The sequence below is a fragment of the Catharus ustulatus genome, chromosome 5 (genome assembly GCF_009819885.2).
Source record: "Catharus ustulatus isolate bCatUst1 chromosome 5, bCatUst1.pri.v2, whole genome shotgun sequence".
Lineage (NCBI taxonomy): Eukaryota > Metazoa > Chordata > Aves > Passeriformes > Turdidae > Catharus > Catharus ustulatus.
In genome coordinates, this window is record NC_046225.1 from 63,576,323 (window position 1) to 63,598,508 (window position 22,186).

Here is a 22,186-nt window from a genome sequence, read left to right on the forward strand (position 1 = left end):
AATGTACTACAGTCTAAGCATGCAGTAACAAAGTCTAAGCCTCTGATGATCAAATGAACAGTCCTTCTTGATTCTGAACACATTTATTATTTATGAGAAAGTCTCATTTCATTAGCCCCATTAGCATGTAGGAAGGGAGTTGCCGTTCATAACATGAGATCCCCATAAAAGATTCAGTTAGACTAATTAATAAAGGAATCAAGAGTTTTGAAAAGAGAATAATTTTCTACTAAACATGAGAGTTCATAAAACTGAGTGTGTTTATATTGCATACATGTATTACATTATTATTGTTTCAAGACAGAAGACTAAAAAAATTATATTTCCTATTCAAAAGGCATTCTATAACTATTTTAAGAAAACATTCTGTTTATTTAATTGATATTTTGGAATTCTGCATGCAGTATTTTACTTATGTGTACTTCATCTCTGACAGGTCATGGAACCATAGCTGAAAGGAATTTTCTAATTTGGGCTTGAGAAGGCAAGCTAAGGTTGGTTCTTTTCTTTTGCTTCTTTTAGTCACAGATCTAAAAATTCTTCAGAAACTCACTTCAGTAAGTATAGTCCTATAACTTTGTTCTGGTTTCTGCTGGGACAGAGATAATTTCCTCTTTAGAAGCCAGCACAGCGCTGTGTTTTGGATTTAGGATGAGAATGATGTTGGTAACACTCTGATGTTTTGGCTGTTGCTCAGTTGTGCTTACCCCACATCAAGGACTCTTCAGCAGCTCGTGTCTGCCTGTGAGGAGCGGCACAAAGCAAGGAGTACAGCTGGGACAGCTGATCCAAACTGTCCAAAGGGACATTCCACACCACAGAGCTTCATGCTCACTTTATACACTGAAGGGAATTACCCAGAAAGGGACTGAGCCCTGCTCAGGGACTGGCTGGCCACTGGTCAGCAGGTGGGAAACTGTAGTGGAAAGCACACTTGCTTGTCTTGAGTCCTGTTAAATTCTCCCTCTCTCCCTCCTTATAATTACAATTATTAGCATTAGCATATTATTACAGTAATATTTTGTCTCAATTATTAAACTGTTTCTCAACACAGGAGACCTACCTTTTCTTTCTGATTCTCCTTGCCACTGGTGGAGGCAGGGTGTGGGGGGAGCAAGGGAGTGGCTGCATGATGCCTGCCTGTCAGCTGGGTTAAACCTCAGCCACCTGGCACCCGTGAAATGCCTTTGATTTTGCTACATTTGTGTTGATTTGGAATTGGATCTGTAACTGGAATTCAACCACAGAGTTTGTACTTATTAACAAGGAAATAACACAATTACTGGGATTTGTTTGTTTGTTTGTTTGTTTGGTAGACAAATGCTAAAGCTACAGTGCAATGAAGAAAATAAAAGTAATGTTTTTCTTACTGAGTAGAAAATGGCACAAAATCAGTGCAAAAGAATAAAAAACCCCAGTTCTCTTATGACCTCATTTTGATGTTTTGTTATGGGCTATTCACAGGTTCAGTCAGTTATATAAAGTGTTAAAATTCTGGTAAATTGTATCAACTCACTGGACTTATGTCAGCTTCACAAGGACCTAGAGCTGAAATGATTCAGCCACTCCTCAGCCCCTTAAGGAGCCATGATACTTAAAAGCTTCAAGTGTGGGTAGACATCAAAGAATAAATCCATGTAGACAATGAAGTTCACACCTCTTTGTGATACCAAGCTGAGTCCCTTCTCAGAGACCATGCATCCTTGAGACAGAATTATGGCTGTCCCCTGGATGGTACAATTTCCCAAATGGAACAGTATCTTCAATGTAGAGTTCCTTGAGACATTAGTGTTTTGTCTATATTAGTTATTTTTAAATGAAACAGACCCCTGTTCTGTGACAATGGTTATCTCTGAACAGCACTGCAAAAGGCATATAAAATAATGGTGAGCATTGTTACTTTTCTCATTAATAATTTACAGTGGAAGCCAAATTAATTTCATTTGCAACTGTAGCATGAAACCAGGAAAGCTGTTACAACTGACACAAGCAATGAGAAATTTACAGTTTTCTTCTTCACTTATACAGCTGGGACAGATGATTTGAAAGCCATGCTATGAAAAGGGGAAATCAGGCCCAAATTCTGTGATTCAGTCCCTCTTGTATAGACCGAATCACAGAACAATAGAATCACTACGGTTGGAAACCGTAAAACTTCTAAACCCACCAAGACCAACCACTAACCCAGCACTGCCAAGTCCAGCATTAAACCATGTCTCCAAGTGCCACATCCATACCTGTGAACATTTCCAGGGAAAGCCTGAACACCCTGTTAACACACTGTACCCATCCCCAGCTCTACAGTAATGCCAATATACAACAGACAGTAAGACTGTAATGATCTGTTTTCCAAAAGTACAAATTCTGCTGTCTCAGCGCAGAAAAAAGACCATCATAAATACAATGGAAAATGTCAGCCCAATCAGCCAGTTTTCTTGCGAACATTGTCCCATTGTAAATTACAATGTGATAAAAGAAAGCACATAATAAAACAAGGAAATGAAACTGTTCATACCTTCTCTGCTTTGTGAGCAGATCCTCTCCAGTCCACGCAGCGCACTTATTGTAGCAGCCGCATGTTCTGGCCATCCCATGTTTGTGCTTGTAGTTCCATATTCAAAATAGTGATGAGCAAATATGTGTCTATGAGAAGTATTTCTTTGCCAAGTGAATCCTTGTTCCTTCTTTGGCACCAGGTCTGATTATCTCAAGCTCTGTTTACCTCCTGTGGTGGTCCTTTGCTTTTGAGTGATGCCAGAACTCTCTCTTGCAGTGAAGGCCTTATTTTTCCACATTCTGTCATCACACTGCTAAAAGCCTTAACTAAAACATTAAAAAATTCTATTTGAAAACACATTCTCTAAATGCTTGTTCCTTTTGAACAATATATTGTGAGCAACACATTCTTTTGGGGATCGAGATTCCAGACTTTTGCATGATCCTTGTTTCCAGGGTAAATTGTGCTTTCTACTGGGGTTATTCTGACCCTGACATCAGCCACAGTTTGCTGCATATGATTGAATTAATCTTGTGGAGTGTCTCAGCTCCTTCTGCAGGTAAATGCTCTTGTCCAGTGATTCTTTGTGCAGAGTACTTCTCTTCAAAGCCTGATAATTATCTGAGAAAACAGGCTGCTTCTGAGGCTGATTCCTGCGCCTTCGACACCTTTCTCTTTCTCTTCTCCTTCCTTAGTTGTTCATTGCCTTATGTTATTTTTGTCAATCATAATTTCCACTTCATGTGATGTATTATTGTAACCAGCTAATTCATACTGCAGTTCAGTGTGTCCATGGGAGTAGACTTGTTGCTCTGTGGCTTTCTACACAAATATGATTTTCAAGAAAATGTGAGGGAGGAGAAAGTTATATTCTAATATTGTGCTCTTAATGTTTTGATCTTGCCTCAACATTTCAGAAATAATTATCTATTTCTTCATATTGCCTTTCCAGTTCTGAAGCATTGATTTGCTTCTCCCTCTTTGAAAGAGTAATATTTTTTCATTTTCTAACCATTCTCTTTAAAAGGTCTTTGCAACTTCCATTTTTTGAGTGTGTGCTTCACCCCAAATTTTTCTTGCAGTTCAGGTGGTCATTGACTATTTATTTACCTCTGCTGGTTGAAGTTGTGCCATTTTTGCTTCCTGATAGCTAATGATGATGTCTTTTGTTTCACCTGAGAGGATCTCAGGACTTCCAAATATTCACATTCAACTAGTTCTCTGCTCATCACATGCCCATTTCTCCAAGTCCCTCTTTTTTCTTGAAGAGATAACTGAGTACAGCACATCGTGCATTCTCTTTTCCTGACCTCTCAGGCCACCATGGAATCTGTCATTTTCCCAGTGCTGTCTTTACAAGACATTGCCTTACTTTTCAAGAAACATTCAAAGAATCATATTTCCCACACAGTTCTCACCCACTTTAAAGTTTTCATACTTCAATCTACCATCTTGCCTTTCTCCAAAACTCCTCTTTTCTGCACCTGTGGATTTCCAACTTAGGAATTTAATATTAATTTTACCACTGCAGGGTTGTAAATATTTATTTGTTTCCAACTTTGAACAGTTTGCTTCCTGTCAGCTATTTACTATAGACAACTTAATGTCAAACACTTATCTTTTTTAAAAGAGATATTAAAAAGGAGATCCTGTGTTTCTTGGGTGAAATGCAAACCACATTTGTTGAAAGCATGCAGTATGGAGACAAAAATCTCAGTACTGTAAGAAAACCATTTGGTAGATGTCAGTTCACATAGCAGCCAGTAATTGCACTTGTATTTTTTCTGCTGTTTGGTTGGTGTGAGAGTGTAAAGTTCTGTTTATATTCTTTTTCAGTGTTTATGATGTGCTGGTCCTTATTTGATTGTGAAATCATCCCAGCTTGAAGCCATATCTTTAAAAAAATCTCTAATTTTAAGTTCAAATATTTTGCAGCTTCAAGTATTATGCAAACTGCTTTATGAAAATATGCACCAATTTAAAGCTGCTTAATAAACATTTTCTGTATTTTTGCACGTGGACTCAGCTTTTCACTCCATAGGTTCTTTTAAAAGCCTGCAAACAAAACAAAAACCAAAACAAAAACCAAAAACAACAAAGAAAAGAAAAAGTCTGCTGAGCTTTAGATAAAAAAGCATTACTTTAGAAATACATGTTGGTGTCAAACCCTAAATTCACAGACTGCACAATGCCTTTCTGAATGTTTTATATTACCTTCAGAATAACTAGAACCAAAATTACTATCAGTAAATCACCTGGTGTGCCTTGAAATAGTTAACAGTGTTGAAAAATCCATCTATACATAAGTATGATAAAATTAGCTTTTCTGTGTTGGACAGATTCACCTCTGGCAAGATGAATTAAAGGAAATTGCCCTTCACACCAGCACCACAATGTGATCTGCACTCCTAGAAATGTCAAAAGCTGAGCAGTTATGTTGCTACACAGTCATTACCCGTGTTATCTCCTCAAAATGCTTGTCACCAAGCTTGAATTTAATTACTTAAGTACTCACTGTTAACAGGAAGAGTAGCACATTATATTAGCACACTGCATTTTCTGGAGAGTATTAACATTTGCAATTTTTTTTTCCTTTTTTTTTGTATTTTAATCCAAGGGGAACCCAGAATACTATCAGGTAATATCAGCGTGGATACCTATAGATCCCTTGAATGCATAGTACATCAAAATATTTTAAACAGAATTTTAAAAATGCTGGTGATTTCACTGTTTATTGAATATTTATAAAGTATCTCTAGACTTGGCCAGTATATCTTTCAACATATTTAAAAACAAATATATTCATCCAGATGTTAGCACCTCTAACTGGGACTGGTATAATACATCTGGATGAAATTGCAAAGACAATAGTTTGGTGACTCTTTTAACATTACTCTTTCAAACTTATCTTAACCAAAATAGCATCTCTCTTATCTGATCTCATCCAGAAATTCACTTCAAACTGGAAACGTGAATGGTTTACCACAAGGCTTCACCTTCCTACAAACACTCCTCTATAAGCATATGCTCAATTTTTTACAAAATAAAGGAAATTTCAGAAGAAATCCTGAAATTACTGAAAAATATTGTTCAATTTCAACTGCTTTTCAGTTTCTAACAATCAAAAGAAACTTCCTGCACTTTTAACAACCTGAGAATTACATTCCTCCCATCTGCATCTATTACCATTTTACTGAAAAATAAAAAACTTATGCAGCAATGCTTGTAATGAAAAACCAGAGCAAGTTCAAAAGTGTATTAACAGAAAGATGATAACTGAACATACTGGACCTGAGTAAATCCTAGAAAGAGACCACAATAATACAAGTCTGATTTCTCAAAAGTACTTGAGATTTGGGCAGAAGAAAATATTGTTTCATGCTAATAATATTGTTTCATGCTAATAATAAGGGTTTGGGGTAACTACTGTCATCATTCTTTTTTATCATACAGTATTGATAGCAGTTTCAAAGATGTTGATCAAACTCCCACTATAAGGAGATTGCTTGAAGATAATTCACAACAGATTACTAAGAAGAAAAAGCTTGAAAGGCTTTTGTAAAGGTAAAATCATTGTGTATTATTGGGTTAAAAGCAACAAAAAAATCCCCAAACCCAACAACAGTAACAATAGAAAAAGTGTGTAATATTCAATAGCTTTAAAGCATGCTTTAACACTTGAACAGTTAGGCTGAGTTACCATCCTTCTAAAAGGCAGTGTGGAACTTGCATTGCTCCAGGGAAGAGGACTGGGAGTGATTTTCTAAATTGCATTTCCCTCTTATTGTCTGTGAGAGGTGAATGCTGGCTCTACAGCTCCTACTACAGATGAAGAAATTCACTGCCTTTTGCACTGAGCTGAAAGGATCAGGACACTGTGAAAGGACAGTGAGAATGATGGCAATGTCTCAAGGGAGAGGAATAGAGGGTTTTTATCCTCACCCTTTTCATGTTGTGTCATTCACATTTCAACCTTCATAAAAGGGAAAATTTGTTACTATTTCCTAAGTTATTTCATGGCCTCAAGGATCTGGAGAAAATAAAATCAACTCCTTATTTTGCATGGGTGGTTATGCTCACAGGGCTTCTTAGAAAGTAAAACCCAAGCCTAACATTGTTTGCCACCTCTCCATCCAGCATGACAGAAGGCAGCAGCAACAGAAGGAACCTACATCAATTAACTATAATTAATTTCAGACAAAATGTACCTGTCTCTGCAAGAATGGAAAGCACTCACTGCAGTTATGGCCGTCAGTATCTTTGAATATAAAATCATTTCTCATTGAAAACCCAGTGAACTTTCTGCAGAAATCAAGGAAGGAAAGTATCCAAATTGAACTTTGTAGATAATTTCCTCTCTCTGCAGGTAAAACCAGTATGCCCTTCCTCATGCTTTCAGGGTCTTACAAACAATCCCCAAAAGATGGCAAAATATAGGAGTAAAAATTGGAGTACAAAAAATATAAAGAATACCAACCACACGTCTCGGCTCAGTTGTGTCATCAAGGCCACAGAATGAATGCTAGTGAAAAAAACAAAAAAAGGAACAAAAACTATAACATAAGATCAAAAGAAAATGAGGAAAAAAGAAAAGAAAGAAGATGTAAGATATGTAATATGAAATCCAGTGACATTACAGCAGTTAGTCTTACATCATTAATTGATTTGGTCTGAAAGAAAGACACAGTATACCAATCTTACTTTAAAAAGCAGTGAAAAAAATCAGTATTTGAGGACAGTTTTACAATGGCAAAATCCATGGATTTTTAACAATTCACATATATTAGATTTGGCTTTGTGATTCACTTGAAGTATTTTTAATGACACACACTAAAGCTTTCCTGAACCAAGACTTAACAAGCCAAGGGCACAACCTAAATGCAACTGAAATAGCAGAGAATCAGTTATGATAAGAGCACAGCATATTTACACAGCATTTGTTCCTAATACATCAACTCACAGATTAAAACTAAGATTTTATATCATTCTTCTGTATAGCCTCTAGAAACAGGACAGTTTGCTAAAGAATCTATCAGGTAGAAATACTATAATCCTTATGTTCTGATTTGACAGAATTTTACACAAAACTTAAAAATTGAATCCACTCCTAAAGGAAAATGAAAAGTCATACTCATGACACAGTAAGTGGTGCATTGCCCTTAGCTACCAGCACCAGCAATGGGCTCAGCTATAAATGCTGCTGTTCCATCAAAAGCATAAGACTTTACTCCGTAAGAAATTATTGTACTCAGTGCCATGTAGGTGTCAGTCTGCACCTTTTAACACATAAAACCTTTAGAAGAACAATGAGGTAAAATTATATAATTCATTAATTCCCTGACAACACAATCTTCCTTTGGGCCATTAGAATGGGATTTAATCCCAGGGAAAAAATAATTCAAATGTAATATGGATAGAAGGAAGTCCTCCACCCACCCAGAAGCTGAAGGTTAATAGAAAGAGATGAAGCTTTTTGAGGTCTCTTGCTAATGTAACATTAAAGCAAGGAGGATGTTAATCATTTTAACTCATTACCAGCTTTCTGCTAAGCTTGTGATTAAGCTCTTTCTTTTCCAGTGCTTTTCTGCATCCATCCGGCTGGTGAACCAGCAGAGATAATGCTATTTTCCATTTCCAAAATTATCAGTCTGGCTAATCTTATACCTGCTCTGTAATGGCAATGCCTTAAATGTTTACATTTTGGCAATAGCAACATCTAGAGATGGTGATTTTTTTAGAACAGATGGATAAACACTAATATTTGAAATAATTTATATGTACAAGTATTGTCTATCCCTCAATATTTCTCTGCTTAGAGGAGTTAAGTGTAGCACCTTAGACATCATTGGCTGCTGGGCAGGAACAGGCTCAGGAATAGATGTGATGAGGAGCAAAGAGGGCAAAGGCAGAAGAAGAGCCCTTTTAAGGGTGAATACTGCCTGTGTTTCTCTGCTGGTGCAAACATGGAGCACTGCCCTCCCACCGGCTGCAGACAGACCAGCCCCAGCCATGTCACTGGGGGATGATGGAAAGCAATTATTAACAACAGCGCTGCACAGCCCAGCTTCTGCAGGCTCTCCTGGCTCTTCCCCAAACCCAGACAGATAACACAATCTGGAAAGTGCAGGACAAGGCACAGCAGAGGGGAAACAACTACTGTGGGAGCAGAAGGGGCCAAGGAAGGAAGATGCTGAGGGAATTGGAATAGTTGCTAGAAGTGCAACTGGGAGGACTGCCACATCCTGAAAGCCGATGGAAGGATGCTGAGACCAGAGAAGGGTGAGGAAGAAACTTTTCCACACCCAGTGAGATGCTCCCCTAAGCCTCCCCCTATTCTGCAAACCCCTCTGATGCCTTTCAACTCCCTCCAGAGTCCTGCAAAAGCCTTCCTTTTGCCCTTTTACCCCATTCTCATCCCAAGGAAAAAAACAATGACTGAAAATTCCACTAACATCTCCATTCAGCCCAGCAGTAGGTTCATGTAGGATTACATACCCATAAATGCTGAAGAAAATGAACCTGGGATGTGACTCATGTTGGGATCTAGGCACTGGTTAAGCAAAAGTGAAATAACTAAAACACTCTGCTGGGGCCTAGAGAAAGACCCATTGTCAGTCCATATTCTGCAGAGCAGCCTAAACTCCACAGACCTGGGAAAAATCTGAGCCCACAGTCCACAAACCTAGTGCCATCCCTTGCTTGGGAACCACAGTGACACAAATTCAGTTGCTGTCTGAAGCCTTGATCAGAGCTTCTTAAAAAAAATCAGATCCATTACATTAACTTGTTTCTATATTAAATCAAGAAATACTCCTTAACTGCAGCGTTTCACTGGCACTTTACTAATTTTGGTTTATTTTTCATTACTTGGAAGTTTTGCATAGCAATGCTATCCAAAGAATAGGGCTGAATTAACCAATCTTTTCAGAGACAAATCTTTGTTCTTTCTTGATCTAAACCACAGCAAATCCTCCTTCTACTAGTCTAGAGTCTTGCCAGACTTCTTGATTCCTTCCTGTAATTGACAGAAATCCTGGATAGGAAATAATTTTGAGCAGATTAGAGACAGAGCTGCATTTCATGCAGCAATGACTCAAACTCAAATTTTATCTTGTCTTAAAATAGATTTTGTGATATTAGGTTAATTACTATTAACATCAGTGCAACAGAGAAAAACAATTTTGTATGGCAAAATCTGTTGGTAGTGCCCTGATAAATTTACCTTTTCCTCAATTTCTTTGAGTTGCCTCTTTTGAAGTTCTATTTTATCTTCTAGATCTCGAATTCTCTGGAACAGAAAAAGCAAAATAGATGTTATTATATCTATTTTGAAAAGCAGATGAATCAAAAAGATAAGAAACAGGTTAAAAATAAAGAGAACAAATGCCCATTATTGATGTAACACTTCCCTTACAGTTATATTAGGCATGTCCAAGGCAAAATTTTCCATGTTTCCATGAAATCATGACATTTCAAACAAGCTGCATGTTCAGAACGTCATGTTTACTACCAGGAAGTCTACTCATCACAACTCATTAATCACACTGAAAATTCCATTTTGCACCAAAATTCTTTTTCTGTGCAACTGCCAGTTTTTCTGCCTACCTAGACAGTCAGCAGATTACACTATTACAGTAAATTCACGAATACAAGCCGCACTGACTATAAGCCGCATCTCTGGGTGTTGGCAAATATTTTGGTTTTTGTCCATAGATAAGCCGCACACGAATATAAGCCGCTCTGTCGTTCGCAGCGAGGACCTGCGTGCAATTAGTAACAGAACCGCGGGAGGGCGGGGTTTACTGGCTGAGCTAAGGCTGTGCAGGCTCGGCCCGCTAGGGGCCGCTGACGGGGCCAGGTGGCCCAGCCCGGTGCTGCCGCTCGGGGCCGGCCGCCGCTGCCCCTGGGCTCGGTCACCCCGGGTCGGCGCTGCCCCGCGGTGGCAGGCAGGGACGGAGCTTCCCCTGCTCCTACGGCAGCGGCGGCGGGCGGGGAGGGAGCTTTCCCGCGCCCGTGGCGCCGGCGGCGGGCAGGGACGGAGTTTCCCCGCTCCTGCCGGGGCGGCGGCGGGCGGGGACAAAGCACCCCGTCGGCTCCCCGAGCCACGGCAATGGCTGCGCGGGGCTCCCGTCGGCTCCCCGGGCCGCAGCAATGGCTTGCGCGGGGCTCCTGTCGGCTCCCCGAGCCGCAGCAATGGCGGCGGGCGCTTCCCCCCCCCCCCCGGGCCGCAGCAATGGCGGCGCCGGCTTCCCCCCCCCTCCCCGGGCCGCAGCAATGGCGGCGCTGGCTTCCCCCCCCCTCCCCGGGCCGCAGCAATGGCGGCGCCGGCTTCCCCCCCCTCCCCGGGCCGCAGCAATGGCGGCGCCGGCTTCCCCCCCCCCTCCCCGGGCCGCAGCAATGGCGGCGCGCGCTTCCCCCCCACTCCCCGGGCCGCAGCAATGGCGGCGCCGGCTTCCCCCCCCCTCCCTGGGCCGCAGCAATGGCGGCGCCGGCTTCCCCCCCACTCCCCGGGCCGCAGCAATGGTGGTGCGGGCTTCCCCCCCCCTCCCCGGGCCGCGGTAGGGGCGGCCCGGGTCCCCCCTCTCCTCCCCGGGCCGCGGCAATGGCGGCGCCGGGCCCCCCCCGTCTCTCCCCTGGGCTGTGGCAGAGGAGGAAAGAGAGCTCTCCCGCCTCTCTCCCCGCCCCCCGTGCTGCCTACAGGGAGCCAGGCTCCACCCGCGGTGCAACAAAGTAGCGATTTGTAACAATCGCAAAATGCCGACTTTGCAGCTGCTCGGCTCAGCACTCTGGCAGGCACTTCTGAGGTTGTATTAGCCGCTCCTGATTATTAGCCGCATTTCCGGTTTAGGAGCAAAATCTTAGTCAAATTGGTGCGGCTTGTATTCGTGAAATTACTGTACATTTCCTTTTAACTCTTTATTTTCTTTCCCTATAAAACATAACCATGCTTCTAGCATAATCAGGCTATACCAGAGAAAAGAGAACACACAGATTTTCAGTTATCACAAAGATTCCATCCAGAGACTCAGCTCTCTCCTTTTACCAGTCACCTCCCACCAGAGCCAGATGGAATGTTTCCTTCACTGTAGCTTCCCATATTCGTAAGGATTTTTCTTGTTCAGTTTCACAAAGGTTCTCCCAAACTGCTGCTGGGTCCACATATCTTATTCTTTTCTGTATCATGTCCCCTTTTTTCCTTTCTGTAGGTTACATTTCTATTTTCTTATCTTTTATTTTTCTTTTGATGTTGGGGGGGTCTTGTAAAATTTAGATGCATTTCATTACACTTCCAGTATATTGTACTCATTACAGATAAAGTAGGTTATAAGTAATTTTTTCTATAGTCAGAAAGCCGAAATCTTCTACTAAAAGTCACTGATGATCAAGAAACAACTTCATACAATGAGATTTTTTGGGGATTAGCTACCCAATCTCAGCCTGGCCTACAACAGCTAGGGATGTTAACAGTTCCTGAACTTGGAAAGGCAAATTATTATCTCCTCTAACGTGGATGGCATAGGTGAATAAAATTAATACAGCTGCTGCTACCTCACTCCCAAATTATTTTATGACTCTCAAATTGATGTGAACAATAATATCTCTTTTAAAACGACATCCAGTCATTATTTACAAACCTGTGTGTATCAACTAATGCTATAGCTAGTTACCTGCATTCAGCTCTAAGACCTCAAATGGGGATAATTGCTCCATACTCATTATAGCCCCAGACAGCTGCAGCAAGGCAGCAGCTGATCCAATGACCAGACTGGTTTGGAGAAGCACAAAGTTTGGCTTGCAAATCACAAATCTAACCTGGTACTACTCCAACAATGAGGTACACGCAACTCTGCAGCTCACTTTTCCTAGGGCACACTCCACACAAATATTGAAGACAGGCCACAAGCAAAAAAATACTTTGTTTCAAAATGGAAAATTTTACTTTAAAACTGTTTTGAATATTATACAGTCAGTGTAAGTCAATCAAAATCGACACTATATCATACTGCAGTGCTCAAAGATTTCCCCAGATAATACACAAACCAGCAGGAACCAGATTACCCTCATGTGACATAAGTGAATGTACCTTTGCTGACAATCACAAATGCCCCAAGCACAGCTGCATTAATTTCACTTTTCCTCTACTGCATTTGAATTGATCTATAGTTCATCTATGCCCTGTCCAAGGCAAGCCTCTCTCTCGAGTGATTATATTCATATACTGTATGTCCCAGGAATGTTAAATCACTGTAACAAACCATGAGAAGCAGGCAGATGGAATCACCCCCAAAATTTCTAATTCATCAGGTTAGACTCCTCTTTCCTTACAGTTATGTGATTCCTACTTATAACCACATCCCAGGCCTGACTGACAGATTTCAATTCTCTGGGGGTTGTGCTATGCTCTGTCGTAAAATTTTACCGCAGCAAGAAAAGTAGAGAGAAGCAATTTTTTTAAATACCATTTTCATCTTCAAGATTTATCATGTAAAGGTATTTTTCAATAACTCCTGAGAGTTTGCCATTTGGAAAAAAAAAAAAAAAGAGAGAATTAATAAGTCACAGAACATCTGGTGGCTTTCTCACCTCAGGGTTTAGAGCAAGTGCTCCTCTCTGAAAGAACAAGTTAATTAGGATAAGATGGCATTTTCAGGATTTGGGAATTCTGTTAATCAAGTAAAAATCAAGATGTTATTCTTCCCTTATGAATTTTTAATCTTTTCAAGATTATAGCTATCCAACTATTTTCTCCAACTCTCCCATTTTCCAATTCCTTCCAGTAATATTTATTGCATTTGGGGAGATAAAAGATAGAGAATATTTTTAAGGCGCAGGTGCAGAAACATACATTTTCTCAAAAATCACTTAAAATTCAAAGACAACCTACTAGCTGAAAGGGAAAACACAAAGGATTGAATTTCTTAGCAGTGAAAATCTACAAAAAACCCTCAAAACACCTAAATTGGTAACAGTAAGGCAGATTGTGCTGGTTTTGACTGGGGTAGAGATAACTTTCTTTACAGTGGCTGGTATGGGGCTGTGTTTTGGATTTATGCTGAATACAGGGCTGATAACATAGAGATGTTTTTGTTATTGCTGAGCAGAGCTTACACAGAGCCAAGGCCTTTTGTCCTTTTCACACTCCACTCTGGCAGGGAAGTTGGAGATGAATGGGAGGCTGGGAGGAGACACAGCCAGGACAGGTGACCCAAACTGACCAAAGGGCTATTCCAGACCGTGTGACATCATGCTCCGTGTATAAAGTGGGAAGAAGGAGGAGGAAAGAGAGGGACATTTGGAATGGTGGCATTTGTCTTCCCATCACACGTGATGGGCCCTGCTCTCCTGGAGATGGCTGAATGCCTGCCTGCCCATGGGAACTGGTGAATTAATGTCTTGTTTTGTTTGGCTTCTCTCTGCAGTTTCTGCTTTCCCTATCAAACTGTCTTTATCTCAACCTCTGAGTTTTCTAGTTTACACTTCCAATTCTCTCCTGATCCTGCTGGTGAAGGAGGGAGGGAGTGGCTGTGTGGGGCTTGGCTGCCAGAGGGGTTAAACCACGGCAGTTCTGTTTGGTGTCCGGGGGGGGGGACCCAAAAGGTTTGGGGTAACAACAGATTCGACTGGGATGTGCTAGAATGAACTTAGAGCTCTTTGTGCTGTTCAGCCAGGAATCAGCAGGCTCCTGTTCCTGCCATGGGGCTTGATTACCTGATTGTGTATAAAAATCAACTGCTCAGTAGTGGCCACTTTTTTGCTTTCCCTGCTTGCTGTGGTGCTGCAGTGCTTATCACCTCCCGGAATTGTGCCTGGGAACACTTTGATAACAGGCATGGCACAGAGCCTGGGCTGGCAGGTGGCCAGGGCACTGCTGCTGCACTGTTCAGGGTGGATACAGCCAGCAGGGAGACACTGATGTGTATAAATGTGTATTCAGAGCTGCTCCAGACTTGGCACTGAAGGGCAATATGCTGAAGGCAGGTGATTTTTTAAATAGCTTGTATTCCTCTCATATGAGTGGAAATCACAGTGACAGAATTGCTGCAAATGAGTAAAATTTTGTAACTAACTTCTTTGCTGCAGAAATTAAAGTGTTCAAATCTAGACAGGTCAAAAAAACACAACCTTGGGCTGGAATTGTTCATCAGGTATCAAAGCTTGGTGTTGTTTGCTCCTAGCTGTTTACTTGCTTTTCCCTGGAGGATTATCCAGGAGGATGAAGTGGATGTAGCTATTCCCATGAATATCCTCTGATTGCTCAGGGACAGCACTGGAAGACAACCAGCATAGTTCAGCTATTTATATACCCTGAAAAATCAGATTCAATAATTTATTTCCATTTAACTGCAGAGAGAGCCTTAAAAATATATACATGTATATGCAATATATTGTCTGGAAAAAACCCAACAGATTTACCCTTCCATAGAGTATTTAACACATAAAAATAATATTTTTCCCATATTGAACCTATCTGCATTAACTGCATTACCTTGATCAAAAAGATAATTTCCAAAATAGAAATTTTTAAAATACATAATGAATAATGTAAGATAAATAATCATAGCTTTAACAAAAAAGTATCTTCTAACAGTAGCAAGATGTGTTCATCAAAGGCTATATTTAATTACTGAGAAGGAGATTACACAAAAGTTAGAGATACCAGTTAAGACCAAGGCAGAACTGTTTGAGATGCAGTATAAGCCTTCACATCTTTATCTGTTGCTCCTTTCATTTGCAAGAATTACCAATCAAGAAGCTGTGGATTCTCAGATTTCAACAGGTGATTAGATGCTTTCAGTTTATTCTGATTTGTTTGTGACAACAAATCACGCAGACCTATTTCATTGTTATCATGAAATTCTGCATACTTCCATGCTCCAGGGTATAAATTGATGATCATTAAATTGAGCTTTTCCTGCTGTGTGGTATAGAGTTGTAACAATTGGTACAACTATGAAAGATGCATTCAGCTCTACCCATGACATAGCTTGCAGGAACCTTGCAGAGTAAATGCAGTATACTTCAAGAGCACAAAAAAAAAGCGAGGAAGCAACAAAATCGACTATATTTTACTCTTAAAAGTTTGATAAGTCTCAGCTGAAAAGAAAGTTGCAGGCTGTTCTTCCCTTTATTTCCTTTTTTAAAAAGAGAGGGATAGAAGATACGGATAGGCAGCCTGAATCCAGCAGAGTGTTTGTACTTCCTTTAGAGTCCCCAGCTTGGTCACAGTCAGAGCGAGGATTAGGGACAATGCAGAGCAGTGCTCTGCTGGCTTCTAGCAATTCCTGTGTTCCTGCAGTTAATAGCTACCCCTCAGTCACACGAATGCACCTTTTTTGGGACTGACAGGATTCATGAGAATAACTCTGTGTAGTCAAATCATGGGGCCATACAATGGAGTTACTGTGGGCAAACAAAGAGCCATAGTCAGGCAAAAACAGGGCAATGGGAATACAACCATGGAAGAGAGGAGTATAAACATAAGGGATGGACTCCTAACACTGTCCACCTTGCCTGCATTCAAAACCAACCTGCCAAAATAAGGAATACTTATTTTTCATTGATTTTATTACAATAGCAAATAAAATCTCATCACAAAAGTTCTGGATGGCAGATGGTGCCTTTGCAAATACTCCCTGCATAGAACATCCCTGTGTTTTGGAAGACGGTTGGACAAGCCCTTATTTCAGTATGGCAGGCACCTACTTGATAAATAAATCATTCCTCCACAAGCAGTGAAGTTCGCTGGCAGTTGTGAGTGAGGGCTGCCAGGCAGCCGTGGTGCAGAGGGGCTGAGGGCGTTCCCTGTGCAGAGCTATCAGCAGGTGGCTCTGCTGGCCAGGCTATCTGTGCTCAACAGCAGCTGCAGCTCTGCCAGAGCGGGGCTCAGCTCAGACATCATTCCACTGACACTCACACACATTAAAAAAGATGCTCAAGATGCCTTACCTACTCCTTACTTGTGATTCGAACAGACTTTTAAGTCCCATTATAAAACTTTTCTTAATAGTAGTTACATATGCAGCACATATGTAAAGGTAGGAGGCACAGATGTAACAGCCTAAAAATGCTAATTAGGTAAGGGAGAGCACATCCAGAAGGGTCAGGCAGCTAGAGCACACATTTCCTTTGGAAGTCTGTAATGCAAAGACAGGCACAGACTATCCCTCATGTGGCAGACACTACATATGACATTATGTTACTAACAGAGTCACCAAAGAGACATTTACCATCAATCAACCGCAGTCATATAAATTATATGTTCACTGAGTGCAGGCCTCTCCAATTTAATTCCTGGAGAGATCCCAAATACAAAGGGCTGTCCAAATGCCCTAGAAGCAATAAATTCGTCATTTTTTTCAGCAGAAGATTCCTAATGTGCAGGAGATTCCTCATAAATACTCATAACCCTCCATTTCCTTTCACTTCATTACGGAAACATCATTTTTCTGGGAAACAGGATCCACTTCTTGAAGTGACTCACTTAAGCAATTCTCTTTGGTAAACTTGGATGACAAGTGGCTTCCAGGGAAATTAAAGTAAGTCATTTCTTCCTTTCTCAAGTAGCAGAGGATTGAGACACCAAGATGGACTACAAATTCCTACTCCCAGCAGGTCTGACCTTCCTACATAGTGGGAGTGTCTAAGTTTGCTAGAAGCATTGCTTTATAGGCAGATTGGTACCTGAGCTGGCCTCAGTGGGACCAGTTCAGGTATCTCTGCACCCACAGCTCAGTTTTCCCAATAGCTGGAAAATTTCCAGCACCCTTGTTGCAACCTTATACAAGGGAGTAATGACAATAACCAGTCTGCATCCAGGGTTATGTAACCTCTTGCTGAGTTTGGATGCAGATTTACTATTGTCATTACTCCCTTGTACAAGGATGCAGCAAAAAGGATAAAAGAGTATTTAAAACTGAAGACAAAGAGTCCAATGAAATCATATTAGCACACTTCCAGTAAAGAACCAGCCAGGCACTGATTTCAAAAGGCAAATTTCTGTAATTTGTAGCACGCTTTGGTTCCTGCAGCTGCAGCTGCAAACTCAAGGTTGCAAGCCACATCTCTGGGAAGTTTGAGGAATCAAAGTTTTGGCAAAATGCAAGCAGCATGATGGTGGATGTGTGCCTGGAAATATTACTCTACTTTCACTAACAGAGACATTACAGTCCAAAATGACAATATTACTCCATTAATAAAAAAGAAGGTTAATGGCATTCCCACACAGACCACATGAAGTATGAGTGCCCAGCATGTGTTTTAATAGCAATCCATCTACATTAAGTATCATTCCCATTAATATTGCACCCCTTGTAAAAGAGCACTGAAATAAATGGAAATCCTTAGGCTGAGCTCAGTGAGCCCTGGATTGCAGTCTCAGAGCAATAATTTTTTTACTGGAGGCAACATTTCAGCACAGTAATGATTTCTCATAAATTTGAGAGTTAGACATGGGAGAAACCTCAGCAATACAAAGAAAGAAAATTGATCTGAGATGTACAGAAGTGCCCTACTGCATTTAAATGCTAGATCCACATTTCCTCCCCTGAGCAGCCAAAATGTGTGCACTTCCTCATTTGATTTAACTTGTCTTTCAAGCTACCTCAAGTTCTGATGAGAAATGGACTGTGTCACTCTACAATTACATAGTGCCTTTCACAGGTTCTGGTTTGGTTTTTTTTCTGCTTGATGTCCCAGCTGCCTTTTTAGTTGCAAACATAGCCTGAGAATTCCTGTATTTTCTCTCTATTGGGCAGTGATGCAAGCTAGATGAAGCAGACTTCCTCATCCCAGCCTTCTGTCCTCTCCAATTCACCCATAGCACTAGTCAGACATTCACACTCCTGAACCAGTATCTTGGATGGTTTCAAATCCTCAGGAAGCTTTGTGAAATGGGGAGAAATCTATCAAGAAAAGTTCTTTTGTTACAAATTTAATCTTTCAGATAACGAAGACCACATCCTTAATTTAGGTGTCAAACTGCAGAACTGATGTTCTTGTTGCCTAAATAACTAAGTAAAGAGCCCATCCATATGAATGTACTGTTTTACAGACAGCAACACCAAGAAGATCAGTTAATCTAGCTGCAAAATATGCTCCTTGCCATGCTACTCTACTTCTGAAAATACAGGAATATACTAATCAGGGGGGTTAGAAAACACCTTAGCAGTTCCTGTGACACACTCTTATTGGATTTACATTCACCAGCAAATCCAAGAAAACAATTTGATAATTTTAGCACAAAGCAGACAAAGAAGGATTTGCTAAGCTGCTTAGAGCCTGGCCCTGAAATGCTGGAAAGGTTCAGGTTAATGTACACACACAGGATAGGCACCATGGACGGACTATATTTGATACTGAACCATCATTTCAATCTCATTCTAGGCATCCCATTCTACAGCAAAATTTAGCATGGGAAATATTTTATCAATCTGACTGAGGGAAGAATCAATATTGTTTCATTATATTATTATTTTAAGAAGATTCACATCACTGTTAAGACACAGGTAGGTAAGATCTTCAGTAGTGTGAACTGCATAACTATGTTATATGCATAAATTTAAACAAAAATGAATATAAACTGATTTGCCTTTAGCTATTATTCAAATCACTAAAGTTATGGATAAACACATTCTTGGGCTTTTTTTGAAATCTAATGCATTTTAACAGCTGTTTAAAAGCCTGTAGTATTTTAAAATAAAATTTGCATAGGCAATTGTCACATGCATTACTCAAGCTATTGGATCTGCTACTGCAATGGGTGTGCATTCAGAAATCCAAATGTTTCCTTTAATCTCATATTTCTAGAATGTGATTTTTGTAATGGTCATAAGGAAACAAAAATGCCACTGCAATAGCATTAGCTTAAGATGGTTTTGTTGACATCTTATTTTACTTCATGAATGAAAACTTCGTGCAAATTTCAGCCAGTTGCATATGATATAAATCATTTTGGATGGACTCTCTGATTCTCACCATGATTTTGTTTGTACAACAGGTAAAATTTCCATTCTTTTCTCTGTTCTGTCTCAACCATTATAATCTAATTAATAGTTACTGATGTAGGAAAATTTTTCTTTTTAATCTTTATTATGCATCTGTAGTTTCTTTATTTGCCTTTCTGAGGAGAATGAACTTTTTAGCAGCTGCACTGATGCTTTTCTCAGCATATGTATTCAGTCACATTTGTAACAGTAAACCACTGAATTTTATAAATGCATTTAGCCCCAAATAACTATCTGTTATCGTTTGATACAAATTACTGTATGTATCTAGTATTTATTAGAAAACTTGATTCATGTTTTTTAACACTGATAATATTTTAATTTATGCAACAACATAAATGCATTTATGCAACATTGCTATCTAACAGAATAATATCCATAGTCTTATTGCTTTTCATTTGGGAAAACCAATAATTTAAGTCAGATTTATATTTACACAGAATGAGTATGCCAAGTCTGTGTGAGCTCAGAAGACAAAACATGTTCAACACATTAAAACTGAGTCTGTGACAACCTAGATACATTATCAGACAAAAAAAACCCCAAAAAACCCCAAATGCATAATGTAATATATATATAGCATTAAATTTAGATTATTTTACATTCAGATATTTAAATAACAAATTCCCATGTAGGTAATTGGAATGATGTATGTATGCATTGTGCATATGAAAATACACTTATCCTTAACTTCTGCAACAAACTTCACATACTTTCTTTTTAGACTTGCCTTTCCTCAGCTCCCACTGGCTTTTCCTAAGAAACAGGGTATTCAGAATTTCAGCACTCAAATTTCAGATAAGAGTTTTCTTGGTATTAATATTATTACAAGGCATACAGTTGCTCTTACTTTGAGTAGAACCTCAATCACATATTGTTTAGGACAAGGAGAGCAGACCTTTCAGATGTATTTTTTTAGTTATTACAGCAGTCCTGCTATCACCACTTATTCAGACAAGTAGCATCACTAAAGCAATAAGCAAAGCAGACACAGTTGAAGACTATATGAAGAAAACATACGCAGGGAAACACTATAAGATGAACATATAGAAATTACTAAAATTAACTCTCATCTGCCATGCACATCAGCTGTGGGAAATTACAGAATGTTAGGGTGATATTGTCATTATAGTAGCAATAACACGCTGAAAGACTCCATGTTCACTCCTGCATGACAAATCAGTACCACAGGTCAGCTATGATTAGCCTAGTCATGATGTGCTTGATGAATATTGATGACAGTCATACAGCTGTGGTATATCAGATGCTTTTAAGAGCAATTCATTAATAGAAAAAATCACATTATCAACAGTAATCTATTACATTTTAAACAACAAAGCACAGACCATTAATACTAAGGAAAAAAAAAAAAAGAAAGAAAAATCAGTGACTACCCTAAGCAGGCCCCTTCATATTGTATGCAAACAGCTAGCACCTTAACATTTGAGATTCAAAGTAAAAACATTAAGCCATCAAATCTATGTAGATTGGGAGGAAAAATTATCTGAGCCTCTCCAGTTGTTATTATAGCAAGGTTCACAGTAATACTTCTAACTAATTTCTAAATGGTGTGACACAACTGTGAGTTTTTGACCAAGCCAGCCTCTCTGGCACAAGGCAGAGAAGGGGATGTCTTTAACTTGTCCTCTCTGTCACCAAGCATTGTGCCAAAGAGGACAGATTTAAGACAACACCTCCTTGTGCCTATCAATGAGATACACCGAGCACAGCAGCCTCCCTCCCTCTCTCTCCCCCAAAAGCCTTCCTGTCAAACATTAAACATTACAATCCTCCTTGGGTGAGAAATAAACACCAACCACACTCCCTCTCCAAACAAACATCTATTATAAATGGTTGAGACAATATGATCATATAGATATGGTAACATCCAACCCTATATACATGAGAGCAGGAAGAACTCATGGAGCAATGGCCTTTAAGCCAGAAGAACAGTGCCCTCAGAAAAAACTGCTGGTCAGAAAAAGAACTAAGAAAGTTAGTGAATTTTATCTTGTTGTTTCTCAATTTCAAGCGATATTTTGAATTGCAGGATGACAAAAGACATTGGTGCTTCTGACTTTTCCTCAGTGTCCATGAAAAGCAGCGCCCGAGGCATCACACCAGCAGTGAATCCTTCTCAGAGTGGCACATGGAGGTCAGTCCTGCTCTGTCCTAAAGCTTTGCCTTCTTCTAGTCAAATATGCAAATAAAGTGGTAACTTCTGCTCTTCTTACTGTTGCACAATCCAATCTGGTCATGGGAGTAAATTCTCTAGTTCAAAGAAAACAGTTAAAATTTTTACAGCTATATTCCAACTATTTCAGGCTGGAATCGGATGAGTTCAGCAGTTCAGAGATGTTTTATATTGAGGTTTAGAACTGAAGTGATGATTCCTTTTACTCTGGAAAAATGAGCTTCACTCATGCTTATTTTAACTCAAGTTAGAGTTAAAATACACACTCAGCTTAGTACTACAGTGCAACTTAGGGAAAAAAATTCATACTTTTTGATGGCACAATGAACTAACCTATCTTTGATCTTTCTTTTTTCCCAACAATTTTATACAAAGATAAGACTGCTCTGGGAAATTATTGGTCTACATTAATAAAATCTGTCTTTCATATACTTTCTGACTGGAAGCAGCCAGAAACTGAGTGGAACTGAATGTGTGTCAATATGCTATCCT

The 22,186-nt window shown here is 39.9% G+C and overlaps 2 protein-coding genes across 9 annotated transcripts in view; both read right to left on the bottom strand.

Moving 5' to 3' along the window:
* The window catches only part of C5H4orf50 (chromosome 5 C4orf50 homolog), a 96,534-nt gene extending 93,945 nt beyond the window's left edge, over positions 1-2,589 (bottom strand). For all 6 annotated transcript variants that reach the window (XR_004418073.2, XR_004418075.2, XR_004418074.2 and 3 more), the window contains exon 1: positions 2,516-2,589. Coding sequence is in view for 2 of the 6 variants with exons in the window: in XM_033061323.2 (XP_032917214.1) it covers positions 2,516-2,589 (74 nt within the window). In the remaining 4 variants the exon portion in view is untranslated. The remainder of the gene's footprint in view (positions 1-2,515) is intronic.
* Positions 2,590-4,465: 1,876 nt separating this feature from the next.
* JAKMIP1 (janus kinase and microtubule interacting protein 1) overlaps positions 4,466-22,186 on the bottom strand; it is a 151,541-nt gene continuing 133,820 nt past the window's right edge. For 2 of the 3 annotated variants that reach the window (XM_033061324.1, XM_033061325.1), the window contains 3 exons: positions 9,720-9,785; positions 6,975-7,019; positions 4,466-4,552 (listed from right to left, as the gene is read on the bottom strand). In XM_033061324.1, coding sequence (XP_032917215.1) covers positions 4,520-4,552; positions 6,975-7,019; positions 9,720-9,785 — 144 coding nt within the window. In that variant the 3' untranslated portion in view covers positions 4,466-4,519. Of the gene's footprint in view, positions 4,553-6,974; positions 7,051-9,719; positions 9,786-22,186 lie in introns of all 3 variants that reach the window. The other variant, XM_033061326.1, reaches the window with a different exon arrangement.